This window comes from Bombina bombina, chromosome 8, assembly GCF_027579735.1.
Source record: "Bombina bombina isolate aBomBom1 chromosome 8, aBomBom1.pri, whole genome shotgun sequence".
NCBI lineage: Eukaryota > Metazoa > Chordata > Amphibia > Anura > Bombinatoridae > Bombina > Bombina bombina.
Genome location: NC_069506.1, coordinates 107735817 through 107759380, shown reverse-complemented (window position 1 = coordinate 107759380; position 23564 = coordinate 107735817). Strand labels below are relative to the sequence as shown.

The window sequence follows — 23564 nt, the reverse complement described above, 5'->3', positions numbered from 1 at the left end:
TTGGTATCGTTATTTGAAAAAGCAGTAATGTAAGCTTAGGAGCCAGCTTCATATTTGCCACCAATCAGCAAGCGCTACCCAGGTGCTGATCCAAAAATGGGTCGGCTTTTAAGCTTACATTCCTACTTTTCAAATAAAGATACCAAGAGAATGAAGAAAAATTGATAATAGGAGTAAATTAGAAAGTTGCTTAAAATTACCTGCTCTATTTTAATCATGAAAGAATAAAAATTGGGTTTCATTTCCCTTTAAGCTAGCTCCTAGTAGTACATTTCTGCTTCTTCAACAAAGGATGCCAAGAGAATGAAGCAATTTTGATAAATAAGTATATTGGAAAGTTATTTAACATTGTACATTCTATCTGAATCATGAAAGAAAATGTTTCAATGTTTTGGCTGATGAGGGGCTTAAATAGACCCCTCCCGTTTAAAATGGGACAAGAACCTCATTTTTATTAAAGGACAATTTGTCCCCCAGGAGGTAGGTGATAATTTTTTTTATTTAAAGAGGGGCCACTTGCTGTATTTTACTGCTTATATGAGGGTTATATGGTCTGTGTTTGCTTCTATAGCATCCTAATTAGTGGTTCCTATTGCAATCACCTTCCTAGAGGGTGTGAGGCCCCTGTTTATAAGATCTCAGTCTCCTCTTTCATTTCACGGGTATGGTGTGTATTGTATCCTTAACTCCGTCTCATCTAAGTACATATTAGGGAGGATATTGAAAGGTGCATGCAAAAACAAAAAAAGATTAAAGGGACATTCTGGTTCAAATTGAAATTTGGCAAAAATGCTTCTAGTAAAAGTTATCACTGTTTTAGTGTTAGCATTTTTCTCTGCACGTGCATGGGAAGCATAGCTAGATAATCTCAGTGCACTAGCATTTCAATTACTGCAACTGCTCAGAGAACCAGTGGGGGTGTATCATGTCAGCAATAATGCTAATTGAGTAATTTCCAGATGGTTTAAGCATCTTAGCCTCTCTGACCAAGAGCTATGCTTAAAATGCTGGTGCATGGAGCATACTTAAATACTCTCTTGAAACGGCTATAACCTTTACTAGAAGCATTTTTGTTAATACATGAATATTGCAAAATTGTTTCTGCTTAAAACTGAAATGCACCTATGTGTATTCCAATTTTGGCAAGAATGTTCTTTTAAGTTAGTCATTGATTTTGAATCTTGCACAAAGTGCAATTTAGCCTTAAAAGGACAGTCTAAGCCTTAAAGTTGGCGGGAGTGGGGTGTTAAATTAAAAACAACAACAAAAAAAACAGCACTGAAAAGTGGCTTTACATTGCCTTTACATTGTGGTCTCTATGTTCACTGTGTATTCCCAGTAAATATATATGTTAATGCTTATATATATGTATATACACATATTAACACATAAATATATATGTATATAAGGATATATAAGCATATACATACTGTATATATTTCTCTTGTAAGTTGTATCCAGTCCACGGATTCATCCTTTACTTGTGGGATATTCTCCTTCCTAACAGGAAGTGGCAAAGAGAGCACACAGCAGAGCTGTCCAAATAGCTCCCCCTCTAGCTCCACCCCCCAGTCATTCTCTTTGCCGGCTCTAAGCAATAGGGTCCCTCTCGGAAGGGTAAAATGAATGTGGTGTTAGATTTGTAGTTTATCTTGGAAAGTTTTTTTTTTGGTAGCTATCTCTTCTGCTCGAAGAGTTTCAGAGTTATCTGCCTTACAGTGTGACTCACCTTACTTGGTGTTCCACGCAGATAAGGTAGTTTTGCGTACCAAACCCGGTTTTCTTCCTAAGGTTGTGTCTAATAAGAATATTAACCAGGAAATTGTTGTTCCTTCTCTGTGTCCTAACCCTTCTTCGAAGAAGGAACGTCTGTTACACAATCTTGATGTGGTTCGTGCTTTAAAGTTCTATTTACAAGCAACTAAGGATTTCAGACAAACAACTTCATTGTTTGTCATCTATTCTGGTAAGAGGAGAGGTCAGAAGGCGACTGCTACCTCTCTTTCCTTTTGGCTGAAAAGCATCATCCGTCTGGCCTATGAGACTGCTGGCCAGCAGCCTCCTGAAACAATTACTGCTCATTCTACCAGAGCAGTGGCTTCCACATGGGTTTTTAAAAATGAGGCTTCTGTTGAACAGATTTGTAAGGCAGCGACTTGGTCTTCACTGCATACTTTTTCCAAATTTTCCAAATTCGATACTTTTGCTTCTTCGGAGGCTATTTTTGGGAGAAAAGTTTTTCAAGCAGTGGTGCCTTCCGTTTAAGGTACCTGTCTTGTTCCCTCCCTTTATCCGTGTCCTAAAGCTTTGGTATTGGTATCCCACAAGTAAAGGATGAATCCGTGGACTGGATACACCTTACAAGAGAAAACAGAATTTATGCTTACCTGATAAATTACTTTCTCTTGTGGTGTATCCAGTCCACGGCCCGCCCTGGCTATTAGTCAGGTAGATTTTTAGTTTAAACTACAGTCACCACTGCACCCTATGGTTTCTCCGTTTTCTTCCTAACCTTCGGTCGAATGACTGGGGGGGTGGAGCTAGAGAGGGAGCTATATGGACAGCTCTGCTGTGTGCTCTCTTTGCCACTTCCTGTTAGGAAGGAGAATATCCCAAGTAAAGGATGAATCCGTGGACTGGATACACCACAAGAGAAAGTAATTTATCAGGTAAGCATAAATTCTGTTTTACAATTAGATGCAATCTCTGCGTGACTAACCGTCTTCCCTGTGCTTTGGTTTCTGTGCCGTGTATGACGGCATCAGAACGAGGCTCCCATTGGAGCCTATGGAAGCGCACTGGTGAGCGCAATGCTTCCCAGCACTGTGAACGCAAGCTCAAGTTCACATTGCTGTCAACTTGTAATATTTAAAGGCATCCGCCAATCAGAATCCAATCCTCGGTTGGATTCTTTACACGTGTTCACAGTGATTTGCAGCTGCACTTTCTATTTCTGCTTGCGAGCGGACATATATTATAATGCGCATTAGCAAAGGAACAGCGTCACCGTGAACGAGCATGGAATTCAATAGAGAAGATGACGGAGGAGGAGGGAGAGGAGTTTGGCGGCCATATCTACAGGATAAATCTGTATGTGCTTTGGACGATTACACACATAACGTTAGTGGTATTGAACATGAGATGTGGTGCAGGCGCATTTTTGTGTGGATCTAAGGTATGGGATTAAGTTGCGTCGGGTGTTGACTGTCCCTTTAAAGGGACACAAAAGCTAAAATTAAACTTTTATGGTTCTGAAAGAGCACACAAATTTAAACAATTGTATAATGTACTTCTAGTATCACATTTACTATGTACTCTTGGTATCCTTTGTTGAAGTACATACCTAGGTAGGCTCAGGAGCAGTGTTTAACAACTATACATCGTTGAGCTATAGGGGCAGCAGTGGTTTTTGAACAATATATAACATTGTTGCAAAAATTGTTGCATACACTGCTGCTAAATACTGCTTAGGGAGTGTGCACACTCCTGAGCCTACAAAAGTATGCTTTTTGACAAAGGATATCAAGAGACTATAGTAAATTTAATATTGGAAGTAAATTTTAAAATGATATAAAACTGTGTGTGCTGTCTGAATCATGAGAGTTTTATTTTTTACTTTTATTTCTCTTTAATATTTCACTTTTAGACACTTTATACCCATAATGATTTGGTCTAGAAATACCTCTGCTTAGAGATTAATAATGTTTTTTTTTTCTTCTCATATACAAAGGTTTAGATTTAAATCTTATATTATAAATAATGAAATGTGTGTTGCTCCTCTAAAGGATATCACAAACTACAATCTACACAATTATGCTTATTCTGAAGATTAAAGGGACACTAAATTCAAATTAAACTTTTATAGACTTTCCAATTTACTCCCATTATCAAATTTCACACAGTCTTTTTATACACAGGCGCCAGCTCCTATTGAGCATGTGCATAAGTTCAAAGTGTATACGTATACTAGTCTGTGATTGGCTTATGGCTGTCACATGATTACAGGGGGCTAGCAAATGGGGAAAAGAAATAAGCTTGTTAGAAAATGCGTATTCGAAAATCAGAGTAGCTTTTTATTATGCACCATATTTAATAGTCATTTAAATTAAAGGGACATTAAACACTTTGAGATAGTAATATAAAATGATAAATTGTAAATTTAAAAACAACTCTGCAGTATACTTTCATTGTTTATTTTGTCCCCTCTTCGAGTAATTCCATTCTGAAATTTTGAGCTTTTCAGTTCCTTTTAGATATGGAAGTGCAGAACACTGTTATATTCCACACAGTCATTGGCTGCACACTCTAGTGACCTATTTATAACTGTCTCTAATTGGCCACAGCAGGGAAGGTAACCTAAAGTTACAACATGGCAGCTCCCATTATTTTATAGATGCTAAAACTTTACATTTATTTTGTCAACATTTAAACAGACCGTGGAACTTTCAAAAATACATCTACATGTTCATCTCAGAATAATCTTTTCTTTTAATGCATCATTCTATCTTGCATTTATGTAGTGTTTTAGGTCCCTTTAAGGGTAAAATATGTTTTCTTAATGCATTTAAATATATTCATGCAGGTCATGTCAATTTAAAGCCTTCACTCGTCTCAAAGATTGAACAAGGAAAAGAGCCATTTGTGATGGATCAGACATTTAAGCACGAGATATTTCCTGTAGCTATCACTAATGGTGAGTAGTAAACACTAAATACAATTTCTGTCAGACATTTTATAGTCACACAGTCAATCTGGTTTGCAAATCTAGGATCCCCATCAGGCCGAGTTTCCTCTATCTTTTTGTGTCAGTTATTGGCTGATCAGTGGCCATTTTGTTTGGTTTGCAGAAGCCAAGATATCCTGAAATTCTGGCCTTTTAGGTTGTTCCAAGGATTTGAGCCATGAAACACTATTAATAAACAAATCTTTTTACATTTTGGTGTGAAATGCAATATCCTTATAGATTTGAGGGTGGATTTTAAACACTGTAAAATCCAAATAAATCAAGTACATTTTTTCTCTTGTAAGGTGTATCCAGTCCACGGATCATCCATTACTTGTGGGATATTCTCATTCCCAACAGGAAGTTGCAAGAGGACACCCACAGCAGAGCTGTCTATATAGCTCCTCCCCTCACTGCCATATCCAGTCATTCTCTTGCAACTCTCAACAAGCATGGAGGTAGTAAGAGATAAGTGGTGAAATGTAGCTGTTATTTTGCTTCAATCAAGAGTTTATTATTTTTAAATAGTACCGGAGTTGTGCTATTTTGTTCCAGGCAGGAAAAAAGAAGAATCTTCCTGGGATTTCTATGATCTTAGCAGGTTGTAACTAAGATCCATTGCTGTTCTCACACATGTCTGAAGAGAGAGATAACTTCAGCGGGGGAATGGCCTGCAGGTTATCCTGCTATGAGGTATGTGCAGTTAATATTTTTCTAGAAGATGAAATGAAGGCTAGAAAATGCTGCTGATACCAAATTTATGTAAGGTAAGCCTGAATACAGTGATTTAATAGCGACTGGTATCATGCTTACTTTCTGAGGTAAAACTCTTTCATATTTACAATATAAAACGTTTGCTGGCATGTTTAAACGTTTTTATATATACTTTGGTGATAAAACTTTATTGGGGCCTAGTTTTTTTCCACATGGCTGGCTTAAATTTGCCTAGAGAAAAAAGAAAGAATCAGCGCTTATTTCTACCAGCCAAGTACAAAGATGGTCCCTCTCACAAGGACCAATGGGTAGTACAGGAATGCAAAGAAAAGAGAAGTACTGGCGCTGACAGCTAAGGTATGTGATCCAAAAGTGAATGAGTAATTCTCAATAGGTAAGGGGGAGTAAATACACCCAGATATAGGATTGGGAATGTGTAATGTATTAAGTAAGTTGTTACTAAAGGTACAAATATAAATTATAAGTGGAGTATATCCACAAGTCAAATAAAAGTTAATAAATCAAGACAGATGATATCGATTCTTAAAAGATACACATTTATTTAATACAATAGGATAAAAATAGGATAAGAATGCACACGCAGTGTCTGGTGTGATGGTGGACAGATTTAAATACCTGGCTCTAAGTATGAGCTCGAACAAGCAAATTACAATAGGTAGGTATTTGGAAATATCTTAAACACTTGTAACAAGCTAATCCTAGATAAAAAAAACAGTACAATAATAGTCACAGTGCTCTAACTAGAGCTAAAAGTACCTAAATGTAATTATGTACATAAGTGAATATAAAATGACAGACTGTAATAAAGCAGATACCACGAAATGCTAGCTGACTGGACGTCCAGTTAAAAATAGTACATATAATTTAAAACACCAAAAAATTAGCTGCCAATGGGAACAAACGGGCTTGCTGCCCAATAAGACTAGGGTCTAATACACAGACAGTGGTTAGAAAAAATGACCGGTCACATATACAGGTCTATGGTGGATGATATCAAGCAGGATTGCTGTAGGAAATGTGAACAGTTCACTCTCATATGTAGTTGATCTTGCTCTGGCGAGTATTGGATCAAGCTCACATATGAGAGGGGTACCTGAAAGTTGCCGGCTCAATATCCGTTTGTGTGGATGGCTACCAGGAGCCGTGCAAATAATGATTGAGTGAAGTGGGAAATCCCCTTGTCAGAGCTTGAATCCTATGCGTCTTTACACTCCTCTCGCGGACCGCTTGCTTTACCGCTGTCCTCTAGGCTGACAGGTGCGGTGCAGGTCGATGGGGCTGTATCAAATCCTCTTGGCTGTGTTAGTGACGTCTCCGCTTACGTTTTAGAAGTTTTGCGTGCGGTCGTCATCAGCTGGGCTCGAGTTTGGAATGTGTCCAAATAGGTCCGCTCAAATTGCAAAATTCACCAAGCGTCTTCAATTCACGCTTGTGATATGACAGTTCTTTTCTTAGTTAAAGAAGGTAGAGCAGTGGGCCAAACTTCTAGCCTAGAAACAGTTTCCTGAGGCTTTCCACTGTGTTACTATGAGTAGGAGGGGCCTAGTTTAGTGCTTTTTTGTGCATTAACTATTACAGACTGAGACATCCAGGAGTTCCCTGAATTCTACAGGACATCTCTAAAGGGCTTTTAGGCTTCCAAAATCGTTTGTTGGGGAAGATAAGCCCACAGCAAGGCTGTGGCAGTTTGGTGTGACAGTTAAAAAACGTCTATATCGTTTTTTTGATCCGGTTTTTGAACTAAGGGGTTAATCATCCATTTGCAAGTGGGTGCAATGCTCTGTTAGCTTATTATACACACTGTAAAAATTTCGTTTGATTTACTGCCTTTTTTCACTGTTTTTCAAATTCTGACAAAATTTGTTTCTCTTAAAGGCACAGTACCGTTTTTTATATTTGCTTGTTAACTTGATTTAAAGTGTTTTCCAAGCTTGCTAGTCTCATTGCTAGTCTGTATAAACATGTCTGACATAGAGGAAACTCCTTGTTCATTATGTTTAAAAGCCATGGTGGAACCCCCTCTTAGAATGTGTACCAAATGTATTGATTTCTCTTTAAGCAATAAAGATCATATTCTGTCTTTAAAAAATGTATCACCAGAGGAATCTGTTGAGGGGGAAGTTATGCCGACTAACTCTCCCCACGTGTCAGATCCTTTGACTCCCGCTCAAGGGACTCACGCTCAAATGGCGCCAAGTACATCCAGGGCGCCCATAGCGTTTACTTTACAAGACATGGCGGCAGTCATGGATAATACACTGTCAGCGGTATTAGCCAGACTACCTGTATTTAGAGGAAAGCGAGATAGCTCTGGAGTTAAACGAAATACAGAGCATACTGACGCTTTAAGAACTATGTCTGATACTGCCTCACAATATGCAGAAGCTGAAGAAGGAGAGCTTCTTTCTGTGGGTGATATTTCTGTCTCAGGGAAGATGATGCAACCTGATTCTGATATTTCTACATTTAAATTTAAGCTTGAACACCTCCGCGTGTTACTCAGGGAGGTTTTAGCTGCTCTGAATGACTGTGATACAATTTCAGTGCCAGAGAAATTGTGTAGACTGGATAAATACTATGCAGTGCCAGTGTGTACTGATGTTTTTCCAATACCTAAAAGGTTTACAGAAATTATTACTAAGGAATGGGATAGACCAGGTGTGCCGTTCTCTCCCCCTCCTGTTTTTAGAAAAATGTTTCCAATAGACGCCACCACACGGGACTTATGGCAGATAGTTCCTAAGGTGGAGGGAGCAGTTTCTACTCTAGCAAAGCGTACTACTATCCCTGTCGGGGACAGTTGTGCTTTCTTAGATCCAATGGATAAAAAGTTAGAGGGTTACCTTAAGAAAATGTTTATTCAACAAGGTTTATCCTACAGCCCCTTGCATGCATTGCGCCTGTCACTGCTGCTGCGGCGTTCTGGTTTGAGTCTCTGGAAGAGGCTTTACAGGTAGCGACTCCATTGGATGAAATACTTGACAAGCTTAGAGCACTTAAGCTAGCCAATTCTTTTGTTTCTGATGCCATTGTTCATTTGACTAAACTAACGGCTAAGAATTCTGGTTTTGCTATCCAGGCGCGCAGAACGCTATGGCTTAAATCATGGTCAGCTGACGTTACTTCAAAATCGAAGCTGCTTAACATTCCTTTCAAGGGGCAGACCCTATTTGGGCCTGGTTTGAAGGAGATTATTGCTGATATCACTGGAGGAAAGGGTCATGCCCTTCCTCAGGATAGGTCCAAACCAAGGGCCAAACAGTCTAATTTTCGTGGCTTTCGAAACTTCAAGGCAAGTGCAGCATCAACTTCCTCTAATGCAAAACAAGAGGGAACTTTTGCTCAGTCCAAGACGGTCTGGAGACCTAACCAGACCTGGAACAAGGGTAAGCAGGCCAAAAAACCTGCTGCTGCCTCTAAGACAGCATGAAGGAACGGCCCCCTATCCGGTAACGGATCTAGTAGGGGGCAGACTTTCGCTCTTCGCCCAGGCGTGGGCAAGAGATGTCCAGGATCCCTGGGCGTTGGAAATTATATCCCAGGGATATCTTCTGGACTTCAAGGCTTCCCCCAAAAAAGGGAGATTTCACCTTAAACAAATATCTGCAAACCAGATAAAGAGAGAGGCATTCTTACACTGTGTACAAGACCTCCTAGTTATGGGAGTGATCTATCCAGTCCCAAAGGAGGAACAGGGACAGAGATTTTACTCAAATCTGTTTGTGGTTCCCAAAAAAGAGGGAACCTTCAGACCAATTTTGGATCTAAAGATCTTAAACAAATTCCTCAGAGTTCCATCATTCAAGATGGAGACTATTCGTACCATCCTACCTATGATCCAGGAGGGTCAATACATGGCGGTCCTAAGGCCACGGGGCATAGCAGTGGCCCCTTATTTAGACGACATCCTGATTCAGGCGTCAAACTTCCAAATTGCCAAGTCTCATACGGACATAGTATTGGCATTTCTGAGGTCGCATGGGTGGAAGGTGAACGAGAAAAAGAGTTCTCTATCCCCCCTCACAAGAGTTTCCTTCCTAGGGACTCTGATAGATTCTGTAGAAATGAAAATTTACCTGACGGAGTCCAGGTTATCAAAACTTCTAAATTCCTGCCGTGTTCTTTATTCCATTCCTCGCCCTTTGGTGGCTCTGTGCATGGAAGTAATAGGCTTAATGGTAGCGGCAATGGACATAGTGCCGTTTGCACGCCTACATCTCAGACCGCTGCAACTATGCATGCTCAGTCAGTGGAATAGGGATTACACAGATTTGTCCCCTTTACTGAATCTGGACCAAGAGACCAGGGATTCTCTTCTCTGGTGGCTACCTCGGGTCCATCTGTCCAAAGGTATGACCTTTCGCAGGCCAGATTGGACAATTGTAAGGACAGATGCCAGCCTTCTAGGTTGGGGTGCAGTCTGGAACTCCCTGAAGGCTCAGAGATCGTGGACTCAGGAGGAGTCACTCCTTCCAATAAACATTCTGGAACTAAGAGCGATATTCAATGCTCTTCAGGCTTGGCCTCATCTAGCGACGATGAGGTTCATCAGATTTCAGTCGGACAACATCACGACTGTGGCTTACATCAACCATCAAGGGGGAACAGGGAGTTCCCTAGCAATGTTAGAAGTCTCAAAGATAATTCGCTGGGCAGAGATTCACTCTTGCCACCTATCAGTTATCCATATCCCAGGTGTAGAGAACTGGGAGGTGGATTTTCTAAGTCATCAGACTTTTCATCCGGGGGAGTGGGAACTCCATCCGGAGGTGTTTGCACAATTGGTTCTTCGTTGGGTCGAACCAGAACTGGATCTCATGGCGTCTCGCCAGAACGCCAAGCTTCCTTGTTACGGATCCAGGTCCAGGGACCCCAAGGCAACGCTGATAGATGCTCTAGCAGCACCTTGGTCCTTCAACCTGGCTTATGTGTTTCCACCGTTTCCTCTGCTCCCTCGGCTGATTGCCAAAGTCAAGCAGGAGAGAGCATCGGTGATCTTGATAGCGCCTGCGTGGCCACGCAGGACTTGGTATGCAGATCTGGTGGACATGTCATCCTTTCCACCATGGACTCTGCCGCTGAGACAGGACCTTCTACTTCAAGGTCCTTTCAACAATCCAAATCTAATTTCTCTGAGGCTGACTGCCTGGAGATTTAACGCTTGATTTTATCAAAGCGTGGTTTCTCCGAGTCAGTCATTGATACCTTGATTCAGGCACGGAAGCCTGTCACCAGGAAAATCTATCATAAAATATGGCGTAAATATCTTTATTGGTGTGAATCTAAGGGCTACTCGTGGAGTAAGGTCAGGATTCCCAGGATATTATCTTTTCTCCAAGAAGGATTGGAGAAAGGATTGTCAGCTAGTTCCTTAAAGGGACAGATTTCTGCGCTATCTATTCTTTTGCACAAGCGTCTGGCGGATGCCCCAGACGTTCAGGCATTTTTTCAGGCTTTAGTTAGAATCAAGCCTGTGTTTAAACCTGTTGCTCCACCTTGGAGCTTAAATTTGGTTCTTAAAGTTCTTCAGGGGGTTCCGTTTGAACCTCTTCATTCCATAGATATCAAACTTTTATCTTGGAAAGTTCTTTTTTTGGTAGCTATTTCCTCGGCTCGTAGAGTTTCCGAGTTATCTGCCTTACAATGTGATTCTCCTTATCTGATCTTCCATGCAGATGAGGTAGTTCTGTGTACCAAACCTGGGTTTTTACCTAAGGTGGTATCTAATAAGAATATCAATCAAGAGATTGTTGTTCCGTCTTTGTGTCCTAATCCTTCTTCAAAGAAGGAGCGTCTATTACACAATCTGGACGTGGTTCGTGCTTTAAAGTTTTACTTACAAGCTACTAAAGATTTTTGTCAAACATCTGCTTTGTTTGTTGTCTACTTTGGACAGAGGAGAGGTCAAAAGGCTTCGGCAACCTCTCTTTCTTTTGGCTAAGAAGCATAATCCGCTTAGCCTATGAGACTGCTGGCCAGCAGCCTCCAGAAAGGATTACAGCTCATTCTACTAGAGCTGTGGCTTCCACATGGGCCTTTAAAAATGAGGCTTCTGTTGAACAGATTTGCAAGGCGGCGACTTGGTCTTCGCTTCATACTTTTTCAAAATTCTACAAATTTGATACTTTTGCTTCTTCGGAGGCTATTTTTGGGAGAAAGGTTTTACAGGCAGTGGTACCTTCCGTTTAAGTACCTGCCTTGTCCCTCCCTTCATCCGTGTACTTTAGCTTTGGTATTGGTATCCCACAAGTAATGGATGATCCGTGGACTGGATACACCTTACAAGAGAAAACATAATTTATGCTTACCTGATAAATTTATTTCTCTTGTGGTGTATCCAGTCCACGGCCCACCCTGTCATTTTAAGGCAGGTATTTTTTATTTTATTTTTTTTTAAATGTATTTTTTTATTGAGGTAAAAATAGATATTACAATACAGTCATATCGGAAAAGATACAAACTATTCACATCCTGTAGGGAAAACACATATCTAGCAAGTACAATACATCATATGGAAACATCAACATTCGTCAAATCAACAGGATATAGTATTCTGGTTACCTCATTTTTTAAGATTATTGGATCGTTATGTCCTCCAATCAAACAGGCCCACTTAGGGGGCCAGAGATCTTAACCAGACATTGAGGACCCAAAAACAAAGCTAAAATCAAAGAGTCTAGTGTCAATGTGAATTAAATAGTGTCAAAGTTGGGAGACCATAGATGCTATTGAAGTATAAAAGTACAGTAATGTACTTACGTTATTCTTAGTTAATGTAATATAGTCAACTCGGCAAACTGAAAGAGGTGATATATTGATATGGGCTACTGTTGCTACTGCAAACCTGGGTATACACATACATTGAACATTATTAGTTACACAGGTTCACCGCTCTGAGCTAGAAAAATAAAACTGTAATGACTGTGACTCACATAACTCTGTAAATTAGTAGGGAGGTGAATGTAGCTAGTCATCTTAGATCAGCTAGTACAAGATGAGTAAGATTATGTATCTAGGATTGCAAGCTCAGAAAAAAGAGTAAACTATCTGGAGAAAATACATAGGGATCAAATATATTAATCACTCAAAATCTTCGAGTTTAGATCATCACATCAGCAGCTCTAACACATTTGTCAAACATATAAACAAGCTAACATCAACATTAAAATTATGATAGCAAACAGTCTGCAGACATTAGACACATAAAACAATCCTAACAAATCTATTTATTGTGAAAATCCAGAGAGCCCTTTTTTCACGCTCATATAGGTGCAGGATACGGTAAGGGCTCTGCGAACAGGGCAGAGACTACCTAACTCTGCCAAAAGGGGTGTGGGGGGTAAGGTACTTATCCCTACCCACACAGTATATATAACAAACAAAAGAAGAGAAAAAGAAAAAAAAAAAAAAAAAAAGAGGAAAAAGAGGGGAAGGGGAAGGGGGGGGGGGAGGGGAAGAGAGGCGAGGAGGGGGAAAAAGAAGGTGGAAAGAGAAGGTTGGGGAGGGAGGGAAGGAGGGAGTAGAAGAGGGAAAAGGAAGAGGGGGAGAGGGGATTATAGAGGGGGAAGGAAGAGAGGGGGGGGGGAAGAGGGAAGAAGGGAAAAGAGGCAAGAAGGGGAAGGGGGGGTGGAGGGAAGGAGGGTAGAGAGGAAGGGAAGGGCAGGGTGGGAAGGGAGGGGGAAACGGTGGGAAGGGAGGGGGGAAAGGGAGTAAGGGGGGGAAAAGGGGGGACGGAAAGGAAGAGGGGTGCGAAGCCTAAAATGTTAACAAAGTCCCACTTAATAAGCAAACAGTGGATCTCAAGTCGTTTTCAAATGGAAATACTTTCTCACTCATCAGTGCATAATCTCAAAGAAATGAGGGGTTTGTCTTTCTATAGGGCATATATGGAAAAGGGATCTTAACCAGACCTCTAATGGGGCCCTAAGGTTGTTAAATTTGGTGGTAATCTGAGCACAAATCAAAATTATCTAGGTTAGTTCTATATTGTTGGTTATATGCTATAAAAGCATCACTCTCTACAGCTCTCAGGGTGCCCCCTTTAACTCTAGACTGACCCCTATTCTCATAAATTTTGCTACTGTAATCTAGATTTTATCATATTCATTGTACGTATGAACCTAGTAAAATTCTTGCGTTTGCAATACAATTAAGCATCCATATAATCACATTAATCAGCTATAACAACTATGAGAGAGATATTTCACACATGCAAAACAGATGATTTCCTATAATAGAAGGGATAGCAAAAGGGCAGGACAGGCAAAGAGATAATACAAAATGCTTTGGCATATAGTACACACAGAACCTTCTTTAGTGCTACACCAAAGAATACCACAGAGGGGACCCAGTCATCGAGACCCCACATCACAGAAGCCATAGTGAATTTGGAACATATACGGCATCCCCTGGGTTTCTTCCAGAGGATCACTCAAAGTTTACCCACATTGTAAGTAAGATTATTAAGTCAAGAGCTATGTGCATCGATAGGAAAATTACACGGCAATAAAGTAATGGAGTCTCAAGCTGTATTACCGCCAAGAAACAAAGGAGCTGAACAGGCAACTCAGGGGTGCCACAGTACGTTAGGTTGACAGTCTATAGCTATGTGGTGAGCAAGAGATAGCACTCTGCTCCGGCTTAATTGCGATGAGGGGTCGGATTGTGAATGCAGAATCTACACAGTTTCAGGTGTTGGCAGGGTCCTCTGATCTACTAGTGAGGGTTCTCAGGTAAGTGTCAATGTTCTGAACTCAGTAAGAGGTGCGTGTTAGAGTCAAAAGGAGACACCGGGCCTGAGCACCCGGTGTCCCCTGTCACGACTGGACCTTCACCCAACTCCGATTTTGACGCGGGTGTCCGAACACCTCACACTCCCAACCTGTAAGCTCGTTGTGGGTATGACCAGGAATAGTAGCCCTGTGCAACGTAACTCTGGGCCCCTTACCATGTGAGGCTCCAATTCATAGATACGTGAGGCCCTCCCGGTGCAAACTTCTTCCGTTCCCGCCATCTCACTTCTCTCAGTGGGAGCCTCGCTGCTCGCGTGGACGGTTCTGTCGGGAGCCCATAAACTGTACTCCAGCGTAGCAGGGGGTACGGATCTACTTCTCCCGGGCCCGGTCCGCCCCCACTCCTTCTGAGGTAGGACAGGCCCAAAGGGAGCCTCTCCTGCGGCCAGCTGCATGGTATCAGGCTGCATGCGGTAAACTTCCTCTCTCTTCGCACCAAGTCCATTGGGGCTAATTTTTGAGCTTACCGCTTCTATGCCTGTAATTAGGCGGTCGAATCTGTCAAGGATTAATTGCTCATAATCCAGAAATAAAGTCTGTATCTCGGTGTAGCTGCAGCGCTCCATATCAAAAGCGGTATAATCCGAGCAGAAGGTTGTTCCAAACTTTTTTAATTATGCTCCCAGTTAATGTTCACAGTTGTGTCCCACTTCAGACTGCCATTATTTTTGGTTCTCAAGCTTATGTCTTTAGAAAACTTAGATAAATATAATATAAGATCGAGAGCCTCTCCAAAACACGTCTTACTACAATGGCTCCCGGCTCCGCCCCCTATTTTTTAATTTTAAACTACAGTCACCACTGCACCCTATGGTTTCTCCTTTCTCTGCTTGTTTTCGGTCGAATGACTGGATATGGTAGTGAGGGGAGGAGCTATATAGACAGCTCTGCTGTGGGTGTCCTCTTGCAACTTCCTGTTGGGAATGAGAATATCCCACAAGTAATGGATGATCCGTGGACTGGATACACCACAAGAGAAATAAATTTATCAGGTAAGCATAAATTATGTTTTTTTTTTAAAACAAATGATCCAAAACTATTAAAATAATTTAAATAAGGATACTTTATTATACAATTCATATTACTCTTAACGTGTTCAGTAGTTCACCAGATATTAAAGAGACATTGTAGTGCAACATTTACATGCTCTAAATTAAACTTTCATGATTTAGACAGAGCACACCATTATAAACAACTTTCCAATTCACTTTCATTATCAAAAGGTGCATAATCTTTTTGATATGCACACTTTCTGAGGTAACAGCTCCTACTGAGCATGTGCAGAAATTCACAGTATATAATTATGTGCTTTATGTGATTGGCTGATGGCTGTCACATGATGCAATAGGAAGGAAAATGTATCTTTGAAATGTCTTTGAAAAAAATCTACTACTCATTTGAAATTTAGACTAGGTGCTTTTGCATTGTCTTTTTGTTATGAATTTGTTGATTATGCAGTTTGACTGTGTTTAATGGTACTTTAAGCACTACTGCCCCTCTGAGTCTATGAGGCCCATTTATCAAGCTCCGGATGGAGCTTGTTGGCCCGTGTTTCTGGCGAGTCTAAAGACCGCTGCTCCATAACCCTGTCTGCCTGCTCTGAGCAGGTGGAAAGGAATCGCCACAATTCAACCCGATCAAGTACGATCGGGTTGATTGACACCCCCCTGCTGGCGGCCGCAAGTCTGCATGGGGGCGGCATTGCACCAGCAGCTCTTGTGAGCTGCTGGTGCAATGCTGAATACGGAGAGCGTATTGCTCTCCGCATTCAGCGAGGTCTTGCGGACCTGATCCGCACTGTCGGATCAGGTCCGCAAGACCTTTGTTAAATAGGCCTCCTTGTGTTTAACCTCTGCAAAGGGGTTAGACATATAGTTCTGGACTTGCTTGGGAGCAATCATTGGCTGTGTCTTCTTGGTGACCCCCAGTTCTCTGCGGTTTCTGTTCATTTTTGCTGGAGTTAAACAAATAGACTTGCAGGTTCAGTAGTGCTAAAATTACACACTGTAATGAATTAGAGCCTTTAACGGCCCTTTAACTGCAAAGTGGTAAAATGTTGCTGTATAATATAAATGACAATAGGCTAGATCCCATGATTACTATTTTTGTTCCCCTGAACATGGAATTTCCAATGATACTGTTAAATGCAACTGCTGAAATGTTGTGTCTTTTTAGCAACAGGTGCGCCAAACTTCATTATTACAATTGCCTGTGTTTAATTTTGTTCAGAATAGTTCTGTTCAACTAGATTGGGAAATTGGTACAAAATAAAACTTTTTATTAATCAAATGTAACTAAAATTCTACAAAAGTTATATAAAACAATGACAATACAATGAATATGAAGAATGAAACTGGGATGGTTATGATGCCTTGGTACCATGGTACCAGTCTTTGGTAGAAAAAGTACATATAAACCCCCTCAAAAAAACAAAAACAAACAGATGGGTGTTCTCTGCATTTATAGGAAATATCCTACTTTAACTCTTAGAACAGGTACCTGCTTAATAGAAGTTTTGGCTTACAGGCTTCACATAAAAAGGGGACTTTCTATTCCAGTTGACAAAGTTTCCCATATAGATGCACGGAAACAGTAAAGTCAAAATGAAACTTTCATGATTCAGATAGAACGTGCAATTGTAAAAAAAACGTTCCAATCAAATTTGCTTTATTCTCTTGGTATCCTTTGTTGATAGGCATACCTAGGTAGGCTCAGCAGCAGCAATGCACTGCTGGGAGATAGCTGCTGATTGGTGACTTTACATGTATCCCTTATATCATTGGCTCTCTCCGTTTGTGTGCATTGCTGCTCCTTCAACAAAGTATACTATGAGAATGAAACAAATATGATAACTGAGGTATATTGGAAAGTTGTTTAAAATTGTATCTCAAGCATAAAATAAATATGTTGGGTTTCTTGTTCCTATAACTTTCAACAAGCTTATTAAGCTGGAATAGAATTCAATTATAATATAAATATTATAATTTAAAGAGACAGAAGTTTGTACCTTAAAAAAATGCTCGGGGGGGGCGTGTCCGGACGGCAGCCATGATGGGCTGAAAATACAGAAGCTCCTGATGTCTTAAGAGATAATCTGTCGTATACCTGTACATTGTCTTTAAATATAACATTTAAATGATCTAATCCTGATCCCAGAGGTATTGCCGCTCACACAGATACCAAGATTGTGGAAATCAACTTAACTGAAGCGAATCTAGACGAAAACGAAGTGTTGGCCTAGTACTGTCGGCCTTAAGATTCCCTCTCCATTAGAGCTGACTTCGTCAACCATCTGTATACAATGGAGGAGAATTACGAGATCCTACACCTCATGCTTATAAATATAACCCACAAGATGGATCTGCAATTTGGCGAACTCTCTGAAATATTAAGACAAGCTACTCTGAAGACGGAAATCAAGCAGCCTGCTAACCCGAGATCCTCTGCTGAACCGTTACGCACTGAGCAGTTAGAGACAGTGCAGTTTACAATACCTCGGAGAGTGAAGGCGGGAGCAAGTCTGAATCGGCCCGCAGGGTCTGCGGACATACACAAGACACCATTCCCAGTCAGTTCACTCACTTCGGGTGGAATCACGCAGACATCCGCAGCTTTCACCCAAAGCCCTGGAGAGAAGCGGCACATCACCAGACGGAGTACAGTACCTTCACAAACCAGCCCGGTTGGGGAAACTCCTCTGCTTTCTCTGGCATCTCATTGGAGACCTGTAATTGTTAGCCGCAACTGGATTATAGATCCCTTGAACCCAGTCTTGACCTCTGACACCGATTTGGTAACTCTGCTCACAACCCTAGCGGTAATCGTATTTGCCTCCCCAGGTCTAAAGCTCCGCTCAATTTTCCTCAATCTGCAGGCCGCTCAGTCAGTAGATTCAGGGGGGCCCAGGTCTGGAATTCGTTGACTATGTTGACTGTGTTTCTGTCGAAGCCCTGTGAACTCCAGTGGGTTAGAGCAGTTCACTGACCGGGCTATGTAGACGCTGTACACTCTACAGATATAGTGTCAATTAAGCTTAAGTTAGAATGGTTTTAGATAATATGCAAGGTCTTACTACATTTACTCTCATACTCATATCCCATCACCGCAGTACACCCTCTCAACTAACATCGATGTATTGGAGCTTTCAGTGTTATATAGCGCTATTTATGCCTATTACACCGCAAGAGTCCTGGACATTTTCCCATGAGAACTTCCAGTATATTTGGAGCGATACCTCATCACTACTCTCTGTCTTACATCTCACTATGGGAGGCGCGCTCCTTCCCTGCAGTGGTAGCGTGCCTCTCATTAGATGTTTATTACGCTTAGACGTTTTGCGATATATCTTGGACCCTAAAAGTTTGACCTTAGTAATTATGAACCACAGCCTAACAGGGATCCCCAGAACTCTTCTACCAAAGTTCAACTTAATATGAACTATGGATGGTTACGCGTAGAAATGTTAATTTAAATGCTCAAATGTATATGCATTATGTTTTGTTGTGATTTGCTATATTTTGGACCCTAACAGACTTAAACTAGTATCTGCACACTATTATTTAGCTAAGGTGATAAGAGTATGTTCTTTGAAGTACAATTTAATACATATGCCTCACATGGGTTGTGCTGACTATGGATGGATGCAATTCAATGTATATGTTTTCACTTTTGGCCATTGCACTAGAGAGATAACAACATATAAGTAGCTCCCTTTAATGGCCATTACAGAGCAGTCAAACATCTTATTCCAGGTGATTAAGATTCTTACTTAGAGAGATACTAGCTACTGCAGCAGCCTTAATAATACTCTTGAAAACTTGATACTAACCTCCTACAAAACAGGACTTTTAGCCCTTTTATCAGTACCCATGCTTTGGCAACTCTACATAGCAGCTTATAGATGTTACCTTGCAAGATATCTCCCCTATCTTTAGTAGGTTCATTAACTATGTGCTTATAAAGATGTACCGGGGATGCAACAGTAGTGGATGCCCTAACCCTCTTTATTTTATAACTTTTAACCCACATCCTGAATCCCTTACCAGGGTTATATTGTTATGTTGGCCTCGCAAACGTTTGTATAAGAGGATAAAGATCTGAGCCTCGAGCATGACCTAGCTAAGGGACTGTACATAACTTCCCTTGCACCTTTTTCGGCTGCTTTTGGTTTTAGTGCATGCTCCAGTATAAGGCCTGAAAAACCGGTATACATTTCATGTAGCGAGTAATGTTCTGTTGTTTGCATTCAATGTTATAAACTGTCTTACGCTGCTCTTTGATAGTTCCATGTATTGTTTAGCCTTTAAATATTACCTGCAGACTAGGTACAGGCAACATAATATTATTAAGTGATATAGATTACATAGAAAGTTTTATGATAAGTCTCTCTGCTCCTATTCACATTTGACCTTGGTCCGTTGAGATGGTAGTACCTGGCCCCTATGCTTCTTCACTCAACCGTCTTTTATAACACTATCATAAAACCCCAAAAGCTCACACAGCACAATATTATCTGTTAGCCTCTCCCCACTTCATTAGACAATAATTCTCGAATAAGGTCCCTTTTATCATGTAAACCTGTTAAAATCTCTATTTACAGTGGCCAAGTTTAGCATTTTATAACACGAGACACAAATGACCAGCTTAAGCTTACTTGAAATTTTCAGTAGGGAGATATTGATTCATCCCCCCATCACTTATTTAATCACCGACTCACTTGAGGTATATAACCCCTTCACAGTAATATAAGCTGTCGTATTTCGACATCCACTTCTGCTATTACATACCATCACCCTCACTAGACAATTTTTATCTGGTCTATATGGTTATAGTACCTAATCTCCAGCCAATCTACTCCTGGCCTACACTATGACCTCCTCATACACTATGTGCTTTAGCTGCCCATCAGCCCATCTCAATTAGTTTATTATTAGCTCAATAGAGACCACACTAATATCCATATCATAGAGATAATACTACACCCCCTTTAACTCCCGGACACGCCCCCTCCCTCCCTCTCTTTTCTCTTAATCAGAGCGGCTCTGGTCCGCTGAATCCCCCCCCCCCTTAAAATTAACCTGTGATACCATCCCCCTTCGCACCACAATTCTCCCTGAATAGATAAACTGCCATGTGATTTAAACAGTGAGTTGGGGACCATTCGTACCTGTATTAACTCTAGGTTATAAAAAGAGGTAACTCTAATATATGTTCCAGTTAGTTATCTTTACCATATGTAAGTATTCACTTTCCACTTTTAGCCATATATACTATACATTTTATAATTCATATCCCAGATATACTCCTAAAATTTTAGCCAGAACCTATACTCTTATGGCTAGAACTGCTGAATTGTTATCCTGTACAGATCAAGCTCTCATTTGCTGCTACTTAGTATGGTTGAGTGTGGGATATTGCATTCATGGTTTATGTTATTAGTACCTTATAGATTTCAACTTAACCTACCTAATGTAGTAGGATGGTAAAGATGCTCTCTTTCTCCAACATAGGTGTGTCCGGTCCACGGCGTCATCCTTACTTGTGGGATATTCTCTTCCCCAACAGGAAATGGCAAAGAGCCCAGCAAAGCTGGTCACATGATCCCTCCTAGGCTCCGCCTACCCCAGTCATTCTCTTTGCCGTTGTACAGGCAACATCTCCACGGAGATGGCTTAGAGTTTTTTAGTGTTTAACTGTAGTTTTTATTATTCAATCAAGAGTTTGTTATTTTAAAATAGTGCTGGTATGTACTATTTACTCAGAAACAGAAAAGAGATGAAGATTTCTGTTTGTATGAGGAAAATGATTTTAGCACCGTAACTAAAATCCATGGCTGTTCCACACAGGACTGTTGAGAGCAATTAACTTCAGTTGGGGGAACAGTGTGCAGTCTCTTACTGCTTGAGGTATGACACATTCTAACAAGACGATGTAATGCTGGAAGCTGTCATTTTCCCTATGGGATCCGGTAAGCCATGTTTATTAAGATAGTAAATAAGGGCTTCACAAGGGCTTATTAAGACTGTAGACTTTTTCTGGGCTAAATCGATTCATTATTAACACATATTTAGCCTTGAGGAATCATTTATTCTGGGTATTTTGATATGATTATATCGGCAGGCACTGTTTTTGACACCTTATTCTTTAGGGGCTTTCCCTAATCATAGTCAGAGCCTCATTTTCGCGCCGGTATGGCGCACTTGTTTTTGAGGACAGCATGGCATGCAGCTGCATGTGTGTGGAGCTCTGATACATAGAAAAGTCTTTCTGAAGGCATCATTTGGTATCGTATTCCCCTTTGGGCTTGGTTGGGTCTCAGCAAAGCAGATTCCAGGGACTGTAAAGGGGTTAAATATAAAAACGGCTCCGGTTCCGTTATTTTAAGGGTTAAAGCTTCCAAATTTGGTGTGCAATACTTTTAAGGCTTTAAGACACTGTGGTGAAATTTTGGTGAATTTTGAACAATTCCTTCATACTTTTTCGCAATTGCAGTAATAAAGTGTGTTTAGTTTAAAATTTAAAGTGACAGTAACGGTTTTATTTTAAAACGTTTTTTGTGCTTTGTTATCAAGTTTATGCCTGTTTAACATGTCTGAACTACCAGAAAGCGAGGGTTCTCAGATTCTGTTATTAATCTCTTGTTCAGGCCTGAAAGCCTGTAACCAGAAAAATTACCACATAATTTGGTGTATCTGTTGGTGTGAATCTGCAGGATTCCCTTGGGACAAGGTTAAGATTCCTAAGAGTCTATCCTTCCTTCGAGAAGGATTGGAAAAAGGATTATCTGCAAGTTCCTTGATGGGACAGATTTCTGCCTTGTCTGTGTTACTTCACAAAAAGCTGGCAGCTGTGCCAGATGTTCTAGCCTTTGTTCAGGCTCTGGTTAGAATCAAGCCTGTTTACAAAATTTTGACTCCTCCTTGGAGTCTCAACCTAGTTCTTTCAGTTCTTTAGGGGGTTCCGTTTGAACCCTTACATTCCGTTGATATTAAGTTATTATCTTGGAAAGTTTTGTTTTTGGTTGCAATTTCTTCTGCTAGAAGAGTTTCAGAATTATCTGCTCTGCAGTGTTCTTCTCCTTATCTGGTGTTCCATGCAGATAAGGTGGTTTTGCGTACTAAACCTGGTTTTCTTCCAAAAGTGGTTTCTAACAAAAACATTAACCAGGAGATAGTTGTGCCTTCTTTGTGTCCTAATCCAGTTTCAAAGAAGGAACGTTTGTTGCACAACTTGGATGTAGTTCGTGCTCTCAAATTTTACTTAGCAGCTACTAAGGATTTCAGACAAACTTTGTCTTTGTTTGTTGTTTATTCTGGTAAACGGAGAGGTCAAAAAGCAACTTCTACCTCTCTCTCCTTCTGGATTAAAAGCATTATCCGATTGGCTTATGAGACTGCCGGACGGCAGCCTCCTGAAAGACTCACAGCTCACTCCACTAGGGCTGTGGCTTCCACATGGGCCTTCAAGAACGAGGCTTCTGTTGATCAGATATGTAAGGCAGCGACTTGGTCTTCACTGCACACTTTTTCTAAATTTTACAAATTTGATACTTTTGCTTCTTCTGAGGCTATTTTTGGGAGAAAGGTTTTGCAAGCCGTGGTGCCTTCCATTTAGGTGACCTGATTTGCTCCCTCCCTTCATCCGTGTCCTAAAGCTTTGGTATTGGTTCCCACAAGTAAGGATGACGCCGTGGACCGGACACACCTATGTTGGAGAAAACAGAATTTATGTTTACCTGATAAATTACTTTCTCCAACGGTGTGTCCGGTCCACGGCCCGCCCTGGTTTTTTTAATCAGGTCTGATAATTTATTTTCTTTAACTACAGTCACCACGGTAACATATGGTTTCTCCTATGCAAATATTCCTCCTTAACGTCGGTCGAATGACTGGGGTAGGCGGAGCCTAGGAGGGATCATGTGACCAGCTTTGCTGGGCTCTTTGCCATTTCCTGTTGGGGAAGAGAATATCCCACAAGTAAGGATGACGCCGTGGACCGGACACACCGTTGGAGAAAGTAATTTATCAGGTAAACATAAATTCTGTTTTTTGTTAAATTTGATTGCTATCTGGACATATGTACTGATGCTGTATTATTGTTTAATACCTCAATAAAAAAATATATTTAAAAAAAAAAAAAAATGCTCAAGTTTCTTTTTAAAGCCCTACGTCAGGGAAGATATCCTGTAGAAGATTAGGTTTGGGATTTTCACTTCATCGGGTAGGATTATCAGAATCACTGAAAGATGAGCTCACCCATATTGGCCGTCCAGCTTATTTGTAAACTATGATCTCTTTGGCGATCCAGGTTTATAG

General features: G+C 40.8%; 1 protein-coding gene across 1 annotated transcript in view; it reads left to right on the top strand.

The window, feature by feature from the left end:
- Positions 1-23564, top strand: part of LOC128638500 (gastrula zinc finger protein XlCGF57.1) — a 212806-nt gene that overhangs the window by 69870 nt on the left and 119372 nt on the right. Inside the window, exon 4 of the mRNA XM_053690488.1 lies at positions 4583-4693. Within this exon, the coding sequence (XP_053546463.1) occupies positions 4645-4693 (49 nt within the window). The 5' untranslated portion in view covers positions 4583-4644. The remainder of the gene's footprint in view (positions 1-4582; positions 4694-23564) is intronic.